Here is a 21,568-nt window from a genome sequence, read left to right on the forward strand (position 1 = left end):
TCGGGATTTCAGAACCACGGGAGAATCGCCGGAAAGGGCTTTGGTGATAAAACAGCGCCTTTTGGAAGAATATACAACATTTAATGACTATATAACCCGAAACGAGCTACTTTATCCAGTATTTCACAATGGAGACTGAACTATGAGGTAAGGGCAGTGTGTAGTATGTGTGGTGTGAAAGAATGTCCCTGAGCGGGCTGACGAGCTGACGTTAGCTTCTCATTGGTTAGCCTGCATGCTAGCTGCTTTAAAATCCATGTTAACGCAGCTTATTGGTCACAATGAACCGGTGAAGCTTGCTTAAACAGTCTGTAAGCATAATGTTAGCCTGTCTAGAATGTATCTCATAGTGGCCTGCGTAACTATGATCAGGGCGGCATGAAACTGGGGGAAGATGCAATCCAATGGCTAGTTTCAGTTAGCCAGTATGCTAATGTTAAATCACTGCATCTGCCCTGCCTGCCTGTGACCTGACGGCAACACTGACTGCTGCTGATGCTTGTGGTTAACCTTGCCTGGCTGTCAGTCGGGTCGGCAGAGGAGAAGATGAAGAATCGACAAGGTTGAAGAAAGTGCTCGGACACAGAGCGATTTTCAGGGTGGGTGCTTGCATCGATAAGCCAGCCGTTTGTTAACATTAATCCTGATGTTAGTCACAGGTGCTCACCTGGCTAACCTGTCCAGTCAAAACAAACATCATAGTGTCTTACTCTCTGCTCGAAACCTGAAAGTAGAGTTGTTGAGCAACGCGTACCGGCAATTCCAAGGAAATATTGCAGGGGATAGTGCTGAATTGACAAACAGTCCTTTCCCGTTGCTGGAATCATCCTTTCCAGAGAACTTGTCTCAATCATCCTGAATGAGAGGAAGTCTAAATGGTATTTTGCATGGTCAAGATCCTTCAGTTAGATCTTGTTCCCATAGTTACACTGATTCTGACAGGTCTTTGTGAAATTATTTTAAGAGGTTAATCCAATCCAATCCACTTTATTTAGGCTATATAGTACATTTTAAAATCATTCAAGTTTACCAAAGTGCTGCACAGTACAAACACAGAAATAGATCACCAACACTGCAGAAGTAAAAACATTAAGAGGAAAAAATAAAAGCAGGCAAGAACATCATAAAAACATTTAAAATGAAATAAAAAACCCTTAAAAAACCAAAACAATTAAAAGCCACAAAAAACACAGGGATGAGGACCATAAAAGTCATAAAAGGACAGAGATCACACAACTCTCGTGCTAAATTTAAAGCCAAAGAATAAAAATGAGTTTTGAGACATGATTTAAAAGTTGGTTGGGTGGGGGACATTTTGATTTCAAGTGGCAATTCGTTCCACAATTTTGGAGCCAGTGCAGAGAAGGCTCGATCACCTCTGGTTTTTAATCTGGTTTTTGGGATGACAAGGTAGAGCTGATCAGCAGACCTCAAGGACTGCAAGGGGGCGCAAACATGTAAGAGGTCAGAAATGCACTGGGGTGCTGATCCATTTATAGATTAAAAAAATAATAATAATTAAAGTGAACTATGAAATGAAAGGGAAGCCAGTGGAGGGATGCCAGGATCTGAGTGATATGTTCATATTTTCGTGTACCTGTTAAAGACGAGCAGCAGCATTTTTGACTAACTGTAAGGATGCGAGGGAAGCCAATGTAAAGAGCATTACAGTAGTCCAACCGTGCAGAAATAAAAGCATGAATTACTTGCTCAAAGTCGTTAAAAGATAAAACCGATTTAATTTTGGATAAAAGCCTCAGATGATATAAACTGGATTTAACAACAGAATTTATTTGTTGATCCAATTTAAAATCATTGTCAGCTTTTACACCCAGAACTGTGAAAACTGTGAGGGGTAAAGTGCAAACAGTAATGAAGTCTAACATACTCATTTAGTTACAAATGTATTTTTTTAATTAACACAGTCATCTGACAGTTTTTAAATAATTTAGAAACATCATGAAATTTGTTCAAAAGTTTTATTTTGTTACTCACAAGCAACTCTATTAGAGGTCACAGCCCAATGTAGCATATAACCGCAGCATCTGGACAACTGCAAGTTTGCTTAGGGTAAGGACTGGATTATTTTACTGATGTGTACTGATGTGTTTTTGGATGTGTGTCAACCGTAGATCAAGGCAGCATCCTACCTGATGGGAGACTTCTCTTTACTTTGCAACAGTTCAATCCTTTCATAGCCTTTTAGTAAGAAAAACCCTTATTAATGTGAAATTATTTTGATGGGTGCTACTTTTCACTTCTCCTTTCATCCTCAAGTTTGTACCAACAGTGAATAGTGTTTTAAACTAGCGATGCCAATACCACATTTTTCTAGACCAAGCTCGAGTATTTGTTTTTGCATTGAGGAAAGCTGGCTTCCTCTGATAATAAAAAATGAACATTTTGGGAAAAATGCAATAATGTGGTGAGAAATGCCAACCAGTGTATTTTTCAAAATTGTCACTATTTTTTTCCAAAAATGTTTAAAGCAACATGTTTGCTATTTTAAAATGACTGTATATGGTACTCCACTATCCATTCAGGCAACAAACTAAGGTGTTCACAGGCAGCCAGCTTTCCTCAGTGTTTTTGGACTATTTTGTTGAAGAGTTGCAAAATGTATAAAGTTAGCCACCACAGTGAGGGTGGCTTAGAGGATAGTAAAGACTGGCTCAGTGTTTGAAGCATAAGAAGAGGATGAAGACCTGCAAAATTGAGATCTTTCTATCCTGATCTCACAGTTGTTATGTGTTGGCATTTAGTGCTGGTGGATAGGGTTTTGAGACTTAGGCTGCAACTTTTTCCATCCTGTTTTGCAGGGGCTCCATTGTCTTGAATTACTTTGTGGTTATAGTTGTTGTGCCCATAATGCCTCCACTCTGCTACTTTTCCCTGTTTCTTCAGTGGATACAATCTTGTCATACCCCATACTCATTAGACATACATGACAGTTCAAAGCAGTACAGATGAAATCAAAAGTTGCAGTCAGTTCAGATATCATGCAATTAATCATCAGCTGTTTTCTTTTACCTTGCAGTGCCATGTTTTGCTTAAGAGCTTGCGTTGCATTGGCTAGCCATTGAGGCTGGTAAGCTTGTTGTTAGAGGGATGGGAGGGAGGATGTGATACAGGAGGAGCTGATGGAGAGACTGCAGTAGTAATCCTGCTTGTGTGCTTGGTGGGTGAGAGGGTGTCCTGTCAGCTTTCAGGCCTCACCCTTTGTCATCAGTGTGATAAGAATGTGTTTGGGGGAGAGACGCAGAGCTTGGGGTCAGTGTCAGTGGGTTTGTTGAGGGCCAGCGTGTGAATGAGAAAGCATGAGACTGTGAAAGTGTTTGAGGCAGAAGGTATGTGCTAAATGCAGATTCATTTAATGTGTGTTGGATTGTGTAATGCTGATTAGAAGAGACTGCAGTTATTGATGCCAACATAATCACTGTTTAACCATCCAACAACATGCAGCCAACAAATAAAAGAACGGTCTTGAAAATAAGGATGAAAGTGAATTATCAGATAAACCATGGATTACTGTTTAATTGATTGGATGAAGTTGACTTCATACATTTTAAGATAAATGATTGATTTACAACAAGCAACTTATTTAATACTGCCCATTTTTAAAGAGAAAAAATGGTGGAAACAAACACTTTTTTTTTTTTTAGTTTTCCTGAGTTTCAGTTTCATTAGGTGTCCAAGTTGATCCAGGTGAAGAAAGGAAAGGGGATGTTAGAGGGTCAATACAAAAAAAGAGGTGCAGGAGAGGAGAAAGTCTGAACTCTAATCTGCAGCATGTTCTGAAGTCACCATCAATGTTTGTGTGTGAGGGGCTTAAATTGGCATCTGCCACTAGCCTTGATAACTGACCAACACTCCAGTTACATCCCAGTGCTCCAATTAGACAGACTAATCCCACAAACACAATACATACAGCACTATGAGGAAAGACATTAAGGTGGGCTGATGACAAAGAAAATAACACAAAGGCTACAACAAACCACTTTAAATTTACAGCAGTGTTAATTTCCTCCAAACGTGTTGACAACACTTTTCTATGAGGAATAGTGTCAGAAATTTAAAATCCATATTTTTCCGATGTGTGTATAATCTGTCAAGACAGATAGTGCATTTTTATGAGTGTTTTACGTGTATATTAATTTCACAGTTTGCTGTATTATGTCAGTTTTAAGAGAATGTTTTAAAGTAATGAGAATTTTTATTTACTAAAACTTAAAAGTTTTTCAGTTTTGTCAACTAAAACTGAACAAAAACTATAAAGGGAGAAATGATTCAAACGTGACTTCAACTAATGAACATATTAATCCAAATACTAATATTAAATTTAAGATAGCTGTGAAATTAATGCTTTACAGAAATGTCTAAAGTTTACAGCTGAATTTATGGTAAGTTCTGTCTTCTTTTATCTGTAATGTACATTTTTGTAATATTTGTGTACCAACTAAATCTGATAAAACCAGCAGATTAAAAACGCTACTGTCTCCACAGAGATGACGTCAGACTCAAAATTAGAGATGGAATTAGGCTGTTAAAATCTTTGGTGCATGGAATGCAATATGTTATACAAAAATACAATGTTGTTCTAATAAGCAATGGTATCAAAAGGCTAGTTGGAATAATCCCAGGAGTCTCATTCATACAACCACAAATACAGTCCATAACTAGAAAAGCACTTGGAGAGCGTAGTCCTCCGCCAAGGCAGCTCAGTCCCCCCATGCTGTGATTTACTCCTAAAAAAAATTTCCTGGATCCAGACCGTGATCCGGATCACTCCCAAAATGTAATCAGTTCTTCCTTATGCTATAACTTTTTGAGTTATGTTGCTAACAAACTGACAAACAAACTAACTAGCAAACTAACTAACAACCCCTGCCCATAACATAACCTCCTTGGCGGAGGTAATAAAAGCAAATGTGCCAAAACCCCAAACTGGCCTGCACCAAAAATAATTCAGATTCACAAAACCATGTGTGCACACACCTTCGGGCAAAGTGTTTCTTCATAAATCATAGTCCACCTGGAAATGTGTGCATGTATGTAGATCTGCCTCCTATTGTGCGGGGGGCGTTATTTCCCATAACCTGACGATATGATACGTATCACAACACAGAGGCCACAATACAATATATATCCCGATATATGATGATTTGAGGTAATAAACATTACATAATAGACGTGTCCAATTCTGAGTTCACCACAGCTGCTGTTCTTTAAAGTAGAGGATAACAGTCAAGTTATAGATTAAACGTTCTTTAGCAAAAAAAAAAAAACAAAAAAAAAAGTGGGAACACTGTCAAAATTGCACAAGTTAGACTGTGTGCAGGAGTTTGCCCGTAACTTTTTTATTATTAAACCCAGAAGTTACTATGTATGAAAGTTCATAAGGGTAACTCCTCAAAAAATGATCTGTTAATTCTGAAGAAAACTCAAAATTTTCAATATTGAAAAGTGAGGAGTTTATGAGAAAGAACTTGAAAAATTTGTGTTTAAGAAGTTTTAACTTTCTAGATTAAAAACTTTAAAAAGTCAGTTGTGAGTAAAAAAAAAAATACCACGACCTGAAAATGTAGTAGATTTTCTTTTTCTAAATCGATTTGTTCTTAGGCTAGTTTTTTCCTCATAAGTCAACCTGTTTCTCAAAAATGTACAGATTCGCTCTCTTTTTTCCTCTCCCTTTTTTCTTGTGGAGTGGCCAAAATTGGCCACCATAGCCATGGTATCAGAACTGGTACCAGTATTGTTTGATTTTTAATAGAACTGTACCATTATTTAAAAATCTGCTAAGTCACTACTGCAGTATTCTCTTTGTGCTGTTAAAATTAAACATTCAGTATGAAAGCAGAGAGTGAGTGACTTTGTGAATTCTACTACTGGGTGTTATTATTTTCAGAACTATTTTCACTGTGGGTTTCTTTTGTTTTGAAGTTTTTTGGTTAACTGTCATTAGCAAACAACTGTGTCTTTGAATCATAAGCATCTTATTTTATGGACAGGGTCTGTCAGCCTAACATGATATTGCTAGACTTTGGCAGCATGACAAGTACTAGTAGTAGTCTTATCAGCCTTAAATAATCTTCACCTGAGGATAAAACTGTACTCTCTGCTTAGGTTACCATCCTGGTGTTCATTTGGAAAAAGAATGCGGATACTTGAAAAAAGAAATCTCCCTCGTGTCTTGGAGAAAAATGTTGAAATAAAATAACAGAAAAAGGGAACTTTTTTCAGGTTACTTTCAGGGCTGTACCAGAGTGTGAGCTTTGACTGCTGAATCATATTTGTATCAGCCCTGAGAAGTCTGTGAAGGCTGATAGATTTATACAACTCCAGCTGTGAGGCACACATTTTAGTTTTGTCTACTGCTTTATATGTGTGCCAGCCCATGACTGTGGAATGTCATTTTACTAGTACATATATTGTTTTATTGAAATTATTTAACTGGAAAATATAAGCTTATCACACCACCACAGAAATTAGGCTGATGTTAGGGACAGCTCTTCCTGTGGCTCGAGACCCAGTGCTAGAGAGCCTTTGAGGAACACTGACTTTAAAGTTTACCTTCCTCATTTAATCCTAACATTAGTTTTCAACAACTACCTGGAGCTCACGATTGAAATAGATATCAACGGCGTCTGATCTTCATGTCTTGATATCCCTGAACCCTGCCTGATAATTGTCATGGATTCCTATTTCTCATATGACCTGTGAAAAGAGAGTGTACATGGGCAATTATGTAGAGAGAGAGAGGAAGAAAAGAGTCAAAGCTAAATTTATCCTCTGTCCTGATGTTACTCGGTTTACTTATGAAGTGAGAAAACAACTATATATCACCTCCATTGCCTCTGTAAAAAGATTGAATGAAACCCCTGCATTGGTGCACGCTCTACCCGCTGTGTTTGCGTGTGTTCACCAGTGAGTGCTTGGTCCACCTGCTCCTTCTATTATTCGGCCTTTTAACACTTTGCACTAATACTGGGCACCACAGGAAAAATGTTGGAAAGGTTTAATGGTATTTAATGGATACTGCCCAATCCTATTTGGTCGCCTGTGCCTCAAATATGTCACTTATCAAAATAAGACTACAAAAATAGACTACACATAGTTGTCCAGCAGTTTGATAAAGCTAAAACCAGGAGGAACATCTACTGTAGTCGTTAAACTGCTCTAGTGTTTTCTCGGGGCAGCTGAGAAAGTGTGTGTCTGTGGGTGTGTGTGTTTGTGCGGGGTGGGCTTTGTTCGTCTGACCTAGTTAAGCTGGTTACTTTGTCCTCCCGCTCTGATGATAATGAGACCCACACATGCAGACACAACTACACGCTTCAAAAGGCCAAGGACAATTTTCTGAAGAAAAGTGTCTGTGCAAACGTCAACAGCAGTCTTTTTAATGGTTTCTCTGATTGTTTTCATGATTGATGCATTATTGACTTCATGTCACTCCTCTCTGTTAGGTTGCATTAATGACTTAAGTCTCAAAAGTGAATGCTTTGTATGCACATCAAACAAAATTGTGACTGTATGGTGAGTGAGGCACCACAAACCATGTGACTGAGGTGGACTGACCCTCTTGTGGGTTCTTCTAATCCCTCAGTGAGAGAAACAGACTTTTGTTTACATCACAGTGAGAAGAAAGAGTCATTGACCTGCACATGAACTCACACACCCTCACTAAGTCCTTGTCTGTTGCATTGTGGGTCAGATTATTATTGTTATTGTCATGGTGTTGTCTGCTGGTCACAGACATACAGAGGAGGGAGGAGGGTCTGGATCTGATTACCATGCCTCTACTTGCAGGAAAGTGACATGAAACGCACAGATGTGTAAGTGTAGGCCATCTGCATACTGACCTGTAAATTTAATTGAAACACTTCTACTCTCTTTAACCAATTCTGTGCTGTGGTTCATGAACAATGCCATTATTCTTTGTATTCACATGTTGCATGCACAACGGCATAATGTTGGCATTATGTCGCTGTTCCACCTGGCCCACTCTGACATTATATTTCACCATCTTGTACCTTGGTGCCACTATCTTTACCTCTGATGGTTGATGGAGGGGTTGACTCTGCCTACTACTCCTTCTCTGTACTATACAAATGACACAGGAGACGCAACAGGGACGAAAGTATTCTGTCTTTAAAATGGTGTTGTGCAAATGTTTTGCTCACAGCAGCTCTGCGTTAAAACGTGACCAGACCTATAGTTTTTCATTTTTGCTTAGGAACTCTTTGACATTACCAATAATTCAAACAACAGAGATTGTATCATTTTCAAACAAGTGCTATCAAAAGGTATAAATTACTGATCATATTGACAAGCTTATTCTTTGTAGATATTCCTGCCAGAAAACACTGCCTGTCTGGCCTTTACCCAGTGATCTTCAAAAACATGCATTTCCTGATCCCCCCCCCGTTTGTTTCTTTTAGTTTCGACTTTGTTTAGCCAGAATGAAATCCTGGCTGCAAGTGGTCTTTTTTTTTCTGCAGACACCAGAGAAAAACTGGTAACTGCGGTCAGCTCCCAAGTGAGAATGGTTGTAAATGAGTGAATGTGAAGCAGTATGCTCAGGCAGCCTGCCCTGCATAAATAAATGTCTGCTGCCCTGTTGACATGCACCAGCATGGCTGACGTTGCCCAGTCCCCTGTGGGCTGGCACCAGCCTGCGACTGATACAGTCTGCTTTAGCAATATTTGGCTTTTAAAAACCTGCTAAATCCCTCATTAGGAACTACTGTCTGTGTATATATTATTTTTATGCATGTGCTGCGTGACTACCTTATTGTATCAAAACAAACCTCTAACACAAACTATGATGGCTCATCAGGCGTGAGACCATGTACAATGACCACACATCATCATCATCCTTTTTAATAAGCAATAAAGTTAGATTTCAGCAAAATCCACCTTTGACATAAAAGCATTTTGTGGCTGACCAGTGAAATGTTTTAATATAAAGTAGAATCACTTGATGGTTAGTTAAACCCACATTCTTAATGTCATGCTAACATCTCTTTCTTCATGTGTAATTTCAGGTTTTGTGTGGTGAAGAAGACTGAATGAACCATGGCACAGTTTCCCACCACATTCACAGGTCAGTTTGTTTGTGTTACTTACAGGAAAATAAGGACGACATCTTAAGTGTTGATGATTATGTCTATTGAGAGGGTGGAAAATGTCCTTTTCCTCCCCAAATCAAATCTTTAAGACACACAGTCTTCACTGTCATTTACAACTAACCAGATCAGATTTGTGTGTCTGGACATAAACAGCCTAACTGCAGGGGTTGCTGTGGTAACGATGTAGGCGTCAGTAGCTGCGTAAGCTGGTGATGCATCAGGCTAACACAGAAACATGAGAAATGGAGATCCTTCATCTGGCCCTCCAAACAATCCCTCTGTCAAGTTGGAGCGCAGATCTCTTCCTTTGCACCAGATGGACTGGGCATTTGTTAATAACAAATATTCTGATGCAATGACATCTCTCTGGATCAGACGCTTTCTGTTTGTTTGTGGTATGAGAAAGACTCTAAAGATCAGATTTGAGACACTGACTAAAACTAAGACCTGTCGAAAAGTAATTGGAAATGGTTTTCAACTGATTTTAATTTTGCAGGTGACCACTCATCAGTGACCTTTTGTTTATCTGCTCTCTGGGTGTTTCAGAATCACTCAGACAAATTACACTTTAGGGCTGACACTCGGGCTGCAAGAAAATACATCAGTCAGTAGAAAACACATCAAGTTGCTTCAAACAAAAAACAGAATCAAACAATAACAATATAAACCAAAGACCTTTAGAATCAGAGCTTTAATTCCCTCAGGTATCTTCATTGACCAAAACACAAAAAATAGCGTCAAGGAAGTAGAAGCAGCTATTGCTATTGGAAACCATTTTTGGTTGCTGATGGAGAAAGTCTGGGGACAGACTGACAAATCTCTCATCTGCAGGATGACAGATGGACACAAAGGCAGACAGACTCTCAAATGCTTCAAATCCACATATTGTGAGATTTGTCAGAATATTAACAGATCTGTTACTGTTAGCTGAAGTATTTGTTCAGTAAATGAGGACCAGACCATTAGTTATTCTACAGAGAAAAAAATTTCTCCTCATAGAGAAGCAACAAAAAAATAAGTAAAATCGGGAGGTTTATTAAAGAAGAAAAGGAAGAAAGTATCAGTGTTGTTGCGCGTGCTACACACCAAGGCTTCAATACATACATGCACCAAAAACATCCTATGGCCACGTACAAATGGAGAGGTGTTCTTTATTGACATTTATGTAGAGGCATTGAATGCATGTAGTTCAAAACAGACATCCTCAACAGGGCAATGAAGTTTGTCAAGATGTTTTTCTACTGTAGCTAAGAATGTAGCTGGAACTTCCATTGCAGTAATTGTAATAGCAAAAACACATTTCTCCCAATGGCTCTAAAGTGATTGAACGTCAGTTGCGGTTGTTTTGAAGGGAATAAACTGCATCATTTTTGTTAAATCAAACATCTAGGTGAATGCAATTATTGGCTGAAATTTATAATTGAGATTTTCTTTAACCTGTTGCTATGATTGTGATAATGATAATTGGACAAAGTTAAATATGTGTCTTTAACAATGGTTAAACAAGCTGTTAGTTGTCGGAATGCATTGGGGATGTGAATCTTTTAAAACTTAGTTAAATATTCTTAACACGGAATTTGAGATTTATCGAACTGAAGAGTTGACAGCTTGAATAATGGATATTTATACAGAGAGACTAGTTGAAGAAACAAGAATTCCATCAACCCCACAAACTAAAGAGAGAAATGTTAAAGCCTCGACTGGGCTCTAAAACGTCATTGGAGTATATAAGGTTGTGTCCAAACTCCTTAAACAAAATGTGATCTTCTTATTACTATGCAAATAAAGATATGAAGCTAGCTAAATATGCCTGCATAGCTTATCTGAGGTAATTTCTTTATTTTGTCCTCTCCAGTTGAGGGTGGAGGAATAATAAGAATTTTCCATTTGAGATGTAACAGATGGCATTTACATATTTAAACTCCAAATCGCTCTAATAATCAGGATTAGCATTACTGTGAAAAGTCCTGTTTTGACAAAAAGGACCAAAAGTTGCACCCACATGTCACGCAAAGTATCATGGGGGCTAGGAATGAGGAGGATTCTTTCAAATTAGAATTATTTATCCTAATTAAATAACAGATTAACTGCATGGTTCCTTTAGACAATCCTGACAAAGCAATTGAAATAACACAAGAAACACATTCCCCTCAAATTAAAAAATTAAACTAGCTGTAGAACAACATTTTAGTTTAAGGTATAAGGGTGAAAAAATGAACCAAAAACTCTGGCTGACATGTGTCTTTGACTTGTCTTAAAACTGCACAAATTTCATGCTTCATCATTCAGTTGTAGATAACAGAAGATGTAAAAGAGAAGTGATACTTCTGTCAGCATCAACTGTGTCAACATTTCAAAATGGGTCATTATGAGTCACTAATACACAGTAGATTGTAAAGGAAGGGGTTCAAGTGAAAGGGAAGCATTTCTCTTGTTATAACGTTCATGATTAACTCTGAAACTGGTCAGCTGGTTTTAAAGGGTGTAAAAAAGTAAAAGTTAGGGTAAATGTCAACAGAAAAATCCTAAAATTAATATATAGTGCATATACTGGATTGCTGTTTTCTTCTATTGAGAAGCGAGACACCCTGTTGCTGTCAACTGGGCTCACATCATTAAATGTCACAGTTTGAAGTGAAGATGAGAATCCATGTTTTTAGTAGTAAATACATGATTCATTTTATTCTAATGCAAATAATGGAAAGAGGTTATGACTGCTCAGTCTGACCACCTTATACCAAATGACTAAATGATGATCCAGATTACAGTGATAAAAATAATTGTTTGCGATCAGGCCACCAATAGACCAACAAAGCTGACTGGTTTGGTGTTGTACTGGCTTTAAATTTTTGAGATCCTAGTATCGTGATTCCTAAAGCAAAAGAGTCAACAAAAATGTTTTAGAACTGAAACCTTTAGGTTCTTGAGGAGAATAATTTCAGGCATCCAAGGACATTGTATTTAAGACTGTTCAGCTCCACCATGTCTGCTCAGATCTCAGCTTGTTGGTAAAAAACAACAAAAAACCAAAAAACAACCAAATGTTCCTCATAGACATCCTTGACTTGCCAACCATCAAAAACTGTACTGCCAGTTTTCCACTAGTTTTACCAGCTCACTAGATCTGCTCTTTTCGTGTCACTGAATGACGGTCTTACTGTGAACATTATTGAACTGCTCATCAGTCCCTGCTGACAGCCTTTCTTTAGAGTCATTTTATAGGAATCTTCCAACAGGAACTGAAAGGCATGACTAACACATTCTTCTCATGCCTCCTCTTTGACTTCCACTGTCTGTGTCCAGCTTTGTCCTCGCCTTCTGGTTTGTTTTGTAATCTCTAACTATGTGTGTATGTGTGTGTTTGTTTCTCTTGTGGGTTAGGTCCAGATGTTTTTCTGATCTCAGTGGATGAGAGAGCCAAACATGATCAGCAGTTTCACAGCCTCTCTCCTACTGCAGGGGGTTACATCACAGGTAATGGTCTCTTCCTCTCTCTCTCTCCCTCTCGCATCCTCACAGCAGGGTAACCCTTTATTTATAGTTCAAAAGTTAAATGAGGACATGAGTAGAGATAGCATCAGTTAAGATCCTCTGTGCAAAACAAAGACTGGATTTGTTTGAGAAAAGGAAACGAAGCTCACAAATTCAAAAGTTTTCATCCAGTATTTGATTACCTGTCTTGTATAATCAATAATCCAGAAACCTAAAGATTTCTGGTAACTTTCATAAAAGACAGTGAAGATATCCTCTATGAAGAAGCTGCAACTGGTGAATTTCAGACCTTGCAACTTAACACTTGATCCTTGATCATGTATTTTGCAGATTTGTTCCTTGTCTGTCAGCTGCTAACTGACAAACTATTTTATCTGTAAGGCTCATTTGCATTGTGGTATCATTTAGATTTAGGACACCTGAGAAAAAAATAAATGTCTACTAATGTCCTGTTAGTAAGAATGAGTTACTGTTCAAATTATTGAAAAGGTTTATGGATTTCTTTGTTGCCAAAAGTGAGCTTGTTTTGAATCTTTGAACATCTTATTTCTATTTTTCTGTCAAGGGGACCAAGCCAGGAACTTCTTCCTTCAGTCAGGACTGCCCCCACCTATCCTGGCACAAATCTGGTAGGTCACATGCTGTTAAACCTTAAAAAAAATAGTAGTCAGTTTGTAGCTTGGCTGGAGTTGTTTCCCTCACCAATTATTAAAAACCGGAGTAGGATTAACTTAAACATGCTAATTGCCACACATTTTCATTTTAAACAGCCCTGCTTTTTAATTCTTTACCCAGACCAGACTTGTGAGTAAATACAGTGAGTGTAATAATACAGAAACACAAGGTGAAGTTAGCCAATAAGGAAAGAAGGGAGAAAATAGCTTGTAATCAAAAATAGACTGATTTTTTTTTTGTCCAAAAACAATTTAGATACTACTATGATTAGTAAATACAGTTATGTCAAGAATCAGAGTCAAAGCACACATCTTTTTAGTAATCATAATCACATCAAATCTGAAGCCACAGACAGAAGTGAATCAAAATCCCAGTATGATTTGTCCACCAGAATCCTGACACAGTTCTTAACTGACCAGCACCATGCCAACAGTGTTCCCTTTAAGTTGGTTTTGGGTCAAACCATTGTTCATTGTTCTGAAATTGAGTCTAAATTATGTGTACTTCAATCGGCCTTTTCCAAAAGTGGTTTTTGTTTTGTTTTCAAATACAAACCTCTTTTTATTTTAAACAAAAAAAAACCATTTTTTTAATATTTTGTTATTATTTTAACTTAATTTTGTAATCCCAGTAGCTCCCAGTTAATGTTGCATTTTTACATTATCATTGAAATTATACTGTTATAGTATTCACTTTATACTAAAGTATGAAGAATGATACTTCTCAGAAAGTGAACATTTCATAGAAAGGCCTGTCTCCAAATACAGCCCTGCTTTATATAAAGGCCTGTTACCTTTTACAGTGAAGTAAATAAAGGTCCTGGTTATCGATTAAGGATTTTCTTTAGTCAGGAAATTACTTCTAGCCACCAGACAATAGAGCGTTTTTTCAAATTATGAAACATGGTGAAGTTTGTGCGTACCATTTCTTAAAGATGTAGCATATTTTAACTTTTTCCGCGTTTTTCTCTCAGGGCTCTGGCTGACATGAACAGTGATGGTCGTATGGACATCCACGAGTTCTCCATCGCAATGAAACTCATCAAACTGAAACTCCAGGGTCACCCTCTCCCCCCTACGCTTCCTCCCAGTATGAAACAACCCCCGCTGCCTTTACCCCCACAGACCGGCTTTGGTAAGACACAGACATCATCAACACACAATAACTCTGAGGCAAACTACTGTTTTATGTATGTAGCAACTTCTACTCTCTTCACCTGTTTGTATTTGCTAAGTAAATGTGTAAGCCTTTGCGCGCTTTTCTTTAAGGTTTTTCATCATTTCGTCTGGCCCTGAAAAAGCTTCAGTAAAAACTGTTCTGTTAAAACAATAAAGGGGAATGCTCTTTCATAGATAATTTAGGGAGACATTTACCCACTCTCTCAGTCTGTTAAACCTTTTTGTTAATTGATAAAGTTATCATGTTAGCACAGTAAAGAGCCATAATATTTCTCCTCCTCAGTTCACTCTGTGGCTCTCACACAATGAACTAGCATGAATATATAAACTTTATTTTATTTCCTGTAAAATACTGATGGTAGTAGTCTCTGATCTGTGTCTCTCAGGCCTCGTGTATCAAAACTCTTGAGTGGAATTACGCATATCTTTCATAACAAAAATGTCTGTGTTGTTCTCTGTCTTTCTACAGGCATGCCGCCCATGGCTCCCATCTCAGCTCCCCTTTCAGGCGTGCCTCCACTCCCCCTCCCACCTCTCCCAGTTGGGGTGTCTCCTCCACTAGTCTCATCGGCCCCACCTCCCCTCCCCCAGCCCATTGCCAACGGAGCTCCTCCCACAGGCATCATGCAGCCCATCTCAGGCTTCTCCCACACAGGTAGCACACTGTAACTGTTCAGCAGGGGAGCTGTGTGCTGAAATGTTTGCATTGTGTCAGTAGCCCTTGTGGGTGTGGGCAAAGTTCTGTTTGAAGCTTCTGTTTACACATAATTAAACATTAATAGTTACATTGTAGTCAGCTAGGTGCCGGGAATATGTCTGTATGCACTGCTGTACTCTAGGTACTGTTTGATAGTGAAGTTTGTTCAGTTCCTACTGGTAGATATAAAGCCTTGAACTTGTACGTTTCAGCTTACATCTTGCTGAATGTTATATCACACCATTAAAGAATGTTTTAAAATGAAATGAAATAGTTGAAAAGTATATTTGCTGCTTAAAGTTAGTTACAGAAAAGTTTAAAATGTAACTGCAGCCTCTGACTAAAATGTCTTTTTTTCTGTTTTTAGCTCCCTCTGTCAACAAGTCGTCCTCATTCAATCGTTCCAGTACCAAGCTGCAGAAGGGGTCTTCCTTTGAAGCTGCGAGGTTGGCCCCATAACTTTAAATATTAGAAGCAATTTCACTTACATTTAGTTTGTTTACATGCAGAGTTAAGTCGAATTACGGTTATAGCTCAGTTAGGGTATTTACCTGGACTATACAAGCACATGACTCTTCTTAGCTAGTTACTATTCAGCCCAGTTTGAGTTGTCCTTGCTTTTTAAGTATGTGACAAAGTGAAGCTTAGGTCTTGAGGTACTAACAAGGAGTGTTGGTTTGAAATTTGACTTTGTATGATTTTAGTTATGATTACACACATTTTTCAAGGTGGTAATATGACTTTGCTACCTGCATGTGAAGGTATTGTTTTGCTAAAATGGTCACATCCCTTTCATGGATGTTCTTGAAGCACACATTGAAGCACACTTTTTCAGCCTCAAGTTTAAAGAGAAGCTCCAATCACATATACATCTGTATATTTTATTTGTTTCATTGTCCATCGTTCATTTTTGGGCATTTCCTCATGATCTCACTTACTTAATATTCATCTAGAGCTGCAAAAACACAAAATAAACAAAGAAAGAGACTTAATGTATTAGCACTTGCAAGGGAAGCATGTCCTCTAGATTACAAGGAAACGATTTCTTTATCATGAGAAAAGCATTGAAAAATGCTTCCTGAGTGTAGACAGTAAGAAAAACAAGCATTGAGAAAAGCACTAAAATAGCTTGGATGCACAGAAAAAACAGCATTGTTATAACAAGACAAAACAAGATAAACAAGTCACAATTTTGAGAAAAGGACCAAAAGTTTCTTATTACCACGAGAAAAGGGGAGTAATGAAATGTAAGGATGTTTGTCTGCTTAGGGCTTCTAGAAGGTCTCAAAGACTTAAAGCTACATTTAAACCACTCAGAGGGCATTTGTGCATTTTAAATTTGCATCTCATACTACACTAGCTTAATTTTTTTGTGATACCAGTTAAATTTACTCTACTTTTAATTTTTTGTCTGTCGCAGTGTTCAGCCCCCCTCTGATTGGGCCGTTCCTCAGTCGTCCAGGCTGAAGTACAGACAGCTTTTTAACTCCCATGATAAGATGATGAGCGGACACCTCACAGGTATGCTCGCTTATACTCACTAACATGTTACTATATTTGGTTGTAATTCTGTCATCTTTGCCAGACTATCAAACATGTCCGTTGATCCGTCTTCCTCTACATCGATGTGTGTTTGTGCCCCAGGTCCTCAGGCTCGTACTATCTTGATGCAGTCCAGTCTTCCTCAGGGCCAACTGGCCACGATATGGTCAGTGCAAAGACAATTCATCACTGAACTTCGATCAAAAAGGGAATGCATATATAAAAGACATCATTCCTTATAAATCAAATTCCCCCTTTTGCTTGCTTTAGGAGTCTATCTGATATTGACCAGGATGGAAAGCTGACAGCTGAGGAGTTCATCTTAGCCATGCACCTCATAGATATGGCTATGTCAGGGTTACCACTACCCCCTGTGTTACCGCCAGATTACCTCCCACCAACCTTCAGGTAAGACCTCTTATAATTAATAATCACTGACTTACTGACTGCAGTATGGTATACATTATTTTTTATATTTCATTTAACAGCAATTGATATTTATTACATTTGCTCATTTTCAGATAAAGCTAGTACCATAAAATCAAGATTAAAAGTCCAGCTGTGTATAAGCTTTTTCCGTGCATCTTTGCAGCACTTTTAGTACCACCATATTTTGCCATTCAGTGATTGCACTTCTGTGAAATTGACAGGCATGCAGTCCATAAGTTGATCTGCCCACCTCTGCTGGTCACTCTAATTTAGGAGTCTTTTCAACCAATGCTTCACACACTTTAGTATACCTCTGTTTTCTTTAAATGCAGGATTATGGCATAATAAGAGAGAAAAGATAGTACAAATTAGAACCAGTCCCCACCAGTCTAGTGTGTCTTTCAGTGATATTCAGCATGTTGTTAGCTGTGAACTGGGCTCTTGCAATACACAAGAAACTGAGGTGAATTTTCAACTGCTTTTAAAGGCAGAGGAGCTTGTGTAATAATGGCAGCTGTACTTGTTGCTTTGTATGGGTATGTCTCAGGATCTAATAATGGTATATTGGTCACACTGGTATGTAGCGTCACAGCCAACTTTTAAAATGAATAAATAGATATAAAAATGACAATTTATGCACCCAAATTTAGCAGTAGAGATGATATGAAAATTATAAAAATTACAATTTTAGATTTTTGCACTTGTAAAATAAGTTTTGAATATGAACTGAATAAATCACGTCATTCCAAAATAAGCTATGTAAGGACAGTGAATAAGAGTGCATGGTAATTTTTCTGATTTGTGTTTTTATCTTGTAGGCGTGTGAGAAGTGACAGTGTTCAGTCAGACCAGAAGAGCGTCCAGGAGGAGATAGAGGAGGAGAACGAGAGCAACCAGGAAAAGAAACTACCAGGTGACTGACTCTAAATGGAAAATTACTTGAGGTTATTTGTATTTATTTACATTTTATTCTAGGGCAAAAATTCGGAAATGTATTGAAAAAAATGCAGAAACAATATAATTGAATTAAAATAAAGCCGTGAAATTTGGATGTGTAAAGACTAGCACCTCCTGGTGCCTATACAAAGCCAAAAACATGGTGACACTTTTACTGTTCATCAACCAAAAATAGAATCTCCTGGAATGTTAAGTCATAGCTTTTACACCTTGGTCAAATGATTTCCCATTTGTATCACTGCAGTGACATTTGAGGATAAGAAAAGGGAGAACTTTGAGCGGGGAAACCTGGAGCTTGAGAAGAGACGGCAGGCTCTGCAGGAGCAGCAGAGGAAAGAGCAGGAGAGGCTGGCTGCGCTGGAGAGAGAGGAACAGGAGAGGAAGGTAGACCCTACCGATTATATCAATGTGACATGTGTACGTAGTGTGCGTTCACTTTTGAATAAGCCATGGTTTATAACTTTTACATAACTCTGTAAAATATTTGCATTTATAACAGGCAAAGTACCTCAGCTGCAAGAGCTCGAGTTTTTATAGGGACGCAGTGTCATAATTTCATTTCAAAATAGTGTTTATGAAATGAAAATGTTTTGGGGTGCCTGAAAACAAGTGAAATATGTTTTTTGTTTGCTCATGTTTGTGTGATTTTGTTTCAGGAGCGTGAGCGTCTGGAGCAGGAGAGGAGACGACAACAGGAACTCGAAAAGCAGCTGGAAAAGCAGAGAGAGCTGGAGAGACAAAGAGAAGAGGAGAGGCGCAAAGAGATAGAGAGGAGAGAGGTATGAAGGAAGAGAAAATATGATTACCAGGTGTTGTTTTTTAATTGAAGAGTTACGGTTCAAGTGCTGCAGACTAATTATAACCTGTGCAGACAGTGAGAGGCCTTTCACAGCAACATCAGACTTCTTTAAACCTTAGCTCTCAAAGTAGAGGGTTTCGATTACTTCAGCAGATAGCTACTGGTGGCTTACACATGAACAGAAAATGACTGGTGTTATAACCCATCCGAGTTTCATATCCAACTGTAGTTTTAATTTTGGGTGTTTCACTGCGAAAATCTTAGTAGCTTTTTCTATGTTTGTTTATTTGTTGTGTTTATCCAGGCTGCTAAGCGTGAATTAGAGCGTCAGCGTCAACTAGAGTGGGAGCGTCAGCGTCGCCAGGAGCTTCTGACTCAAAGAAACCGGGAGCAGGAGAGTATAGTGCTGCTCAAAGCCAGGAAGAAGACCCTGGAGTTTGAACTGGAGGCTCTGGTAATTGAATATATCCACTGTCAAATATATATCCTGTGTACACACGCAATATAGTGTTTGTCAATCAAAGTGGTCACATGTAGGAAGACTGACAAGGTAATTTCATTTTGTCAAATCAGATTTGTTTAAGCTGCAAGAACAGGCACAAACTCATGGTGTTCAATCAAGTCACTGTATTGATAGCAACCTACTCCTGGGATTCTCAGATTAGGTCAATCTGTGTAACAATCAAGAGCTTGTTAGTCTTCAAGCTCGACTGCTTTTACCAAGGGAAAGAACAGAAAACCTGTGAAACTATTACTTTTTGCATCTTAATACTTCTTCTTTAGCAGAAAAGTATTTATCAACATCTCTTCTTTCCCAATAGAATGATAAGAAAACCCAGTTGGAGGGTAAACTAAAGGATGTACGGTTTCGTCTGTCGGCTCAGCGTAGAGAGGTGGAGCAGACCAATCAGACCAGAGAAACACGCATTGCTGAAATCACCCTCCTACAACAGCAGCTGCAGGTGCACAAAACACATTCAGCAAGTAAACATTTATTAGAAGTTTAGATTTGTTTTCACCTGTGTTATGAGTTTGAACATGGATTTTAACTTTTATAAGCAACATGCTTGTGTGCAGGATTCGCAGCAGTGGTTGGGGCGGCTGATCCCTGATAAACAGAGTCTCAATGATCAGCTGAAACAGGTTCAACAGAACAGTCTGCATCGTGAGTGCTATTTCAATTTTACTACATTTTAATGTGCATGATCTTATGATAATGTGACAGAGTTTTCTGTTAGATTTACATTTTCAATTAAACAGTTTATGCTGCATGTGCATGTGCAAACGTTTGTACCAGAATATACACCTATATCAAACAATGTCAATTAATGGATTTAGTCTAGCTTTAGTCAATGAAAATTCAGAAACATTTTTGTCTAGTTTTAGTCAAAAGAAAGCCTTACATTTTAGTCTTTTATTTGTTTATTTATTTTTAGTCCAAGCCTGAATCTGGTACGAGAGCTACAGATATGATATGTTTTGACAGTTTTACCCACAGTTGAAAAATATCATCAATTTTGAATGTCAGAAAACTAATTTCATTTTAGTCTTGTTACGTCATGTTGACAAAAATTAAACTAACTTTTCATCAGAGTTTTAGTCTTTAAAGATCTATTTTTAGCTACTTTTAGTCTAGTCTTTCTCATGGAAAAAAAAGGTAGTCAGCAAACATTTTTAGTCCTAGTTTGGCTGATGAAATTAACACTGATATGAAATAATCTACCCTAATTTATCCAGCAGTTTCTACCTTCGCAGAAAGATGTCCTATTGGCTAACACGGTTAATTATTGTGTCCGTGAACTAAGCAGGATAATGAACACTAAGTGGGTCATTATCTCTGATATAAATCCAGACGGGGTGTGGTGTCAGGGTCTTGTCTCACCAGGAATAATCCTTCACATATGTCTGACCCTTGATTCTTCAGCTAATGAATGGCATGTAGAAAAGGGTGGTTCCTGTCTAGTATTTTGCCAATTTGAGCACTTAAGTTATGCAACACACAGACAGATATAGGATTGTGGTCTGAATGTGATAATTTAAATTTGGTGGATTAGTTATAAATATCGTGCTGAATACAGAAATATTTTTTAGAGCCCCCTTCTTGCTTCCAAATTACACTTACATCTTACATGCTTTTCAAGCAGCTGTACTTATTAACTTTTGTAAAATAAGTAAAGTAAATGGCTGAATTATGTGTATATATGTGTTCAGGTGACAGCCTGTCATCGCTGCAGAAGGCTGTGGAGCAGAAGGAGACGAGCAGACAACAGCTCAGAGAACAGTTAGACGCTGTGGAGAGAGAAACGAGGGCCAAACTGCTGGAAATAGACGCCTTTAACACCCAGCTAAAGGTAAAAATACTAATTCGCCAACATTTTATTACAGGATGCAAGCAAAAAGCCGTCTTGACTTCTAATTTATATGATAAAGACTTAAAATTGTATTGCATCATGAATTAAATAACTTAAATTGTCAGGTATGGCTGTATGCTATGGATTGATCCATGTTTGATACTAGGGATTTATGGAGAAAAGGTCTTAAGTGTTTAATAGAAATGGGCTTTACATCAATTTGTAATCAAACTTAATCTGATCAAGCACTTATCACAACTTTAGTAATTTATGTTCATACAAATGTGGTAATTGGTTTCTTACAAATGCTGCTTCACTCTTCT

The 21,568-nt window shown here is 38.1% G+C and overlaps 1 protein-coding gene across 1 annotated transcript in view; it reads left to right on the top strand.

Annotated features, from left to right (window-relative positions):
- The window catches only part of itsn1 (intersectin 1 (SH3 domain protein)), a 70,169-nt gene continuing 48,601 nt past the window's right edge, over positions 1 to 21,568 (top strand). The window contains exons 1-17 of the mRNA XM_041789658.1: positions 1 to 147; positions 9,042 to 9,100; positions 12,507 to 12,599; positions 13,183 to 13,246; positions 14,266 to 14,426; positions 14,940 to 15,125; positions 15,535 to 15,613; positions 16,588 to 16,688; positions 16,812 to 16,875; positions 16,980 to 17,117; positions 17,957 to 18,051; positions 18,340 to 18,479; positions 18,752 to 18,874; positions 19,199 to 19,348; positions 19,716 to 19,856; positions 19,972 to 20,059; positions 21,106 to 21,245. Of these exons, the coding sequence (XP_041645592.1) occupies positions 9,073 to 9,100; positions 12,507 to 12,599; positions 13,183 to 13,246; positions 14,266 to 14,426; positions 14,940 to 15,125; positions 15,535 to 15,613; positions 16,588 to 16,688; positions 16,812 to 16,875; positions 16,980 to 17,117; positions 17,957 to 18,051; positions 18,340 to 18,479; positions 18,752 to 18,874; positions 19,199 to 19,348; positions 19,716 to 19,856; positions 19,972 to 20,059; positions 21,106 to 21,245 (1,791 nt within the window). The 5' untranslated portion in view covers positions 1 to 147; positions 9,042 to 9,072. The remainder of the gene's footprint in view (positions 148 to 9,041; positions 9,101 to 12,506; positions 12,600 to 13,182; positions 13,247 to 14,265; positions 14,427 to 14,939; positions 15,126 to 15,534; positions 15,614 to 16,587; positions 16,689 to 16,811; positions 16,876 to 16,979; positions 17,118 to 17,956; positions 18,052 to 18,339; positions 18,480 to 18,751; positions 18,875 to 19,198; positions 19,349 to 19,715; positions 19,857 to 19,971; positions 20,060 to 21,105; positions 21,246 to 21,568) is intronic.

Source organism: Cheilinus undulatus, linkage group 6 (assembly GCF_018320785.1).
Source record: "Cheilinus undulatus linkage group 6, ASM1832078v1, whole genome shotgun sequence".
Lineage (NCBI taxonomy): Eukaryota > Metazoa > Chordata > Actinopteri > Labriformes > Labridae > Cheilinus > Cheilinus undulatus.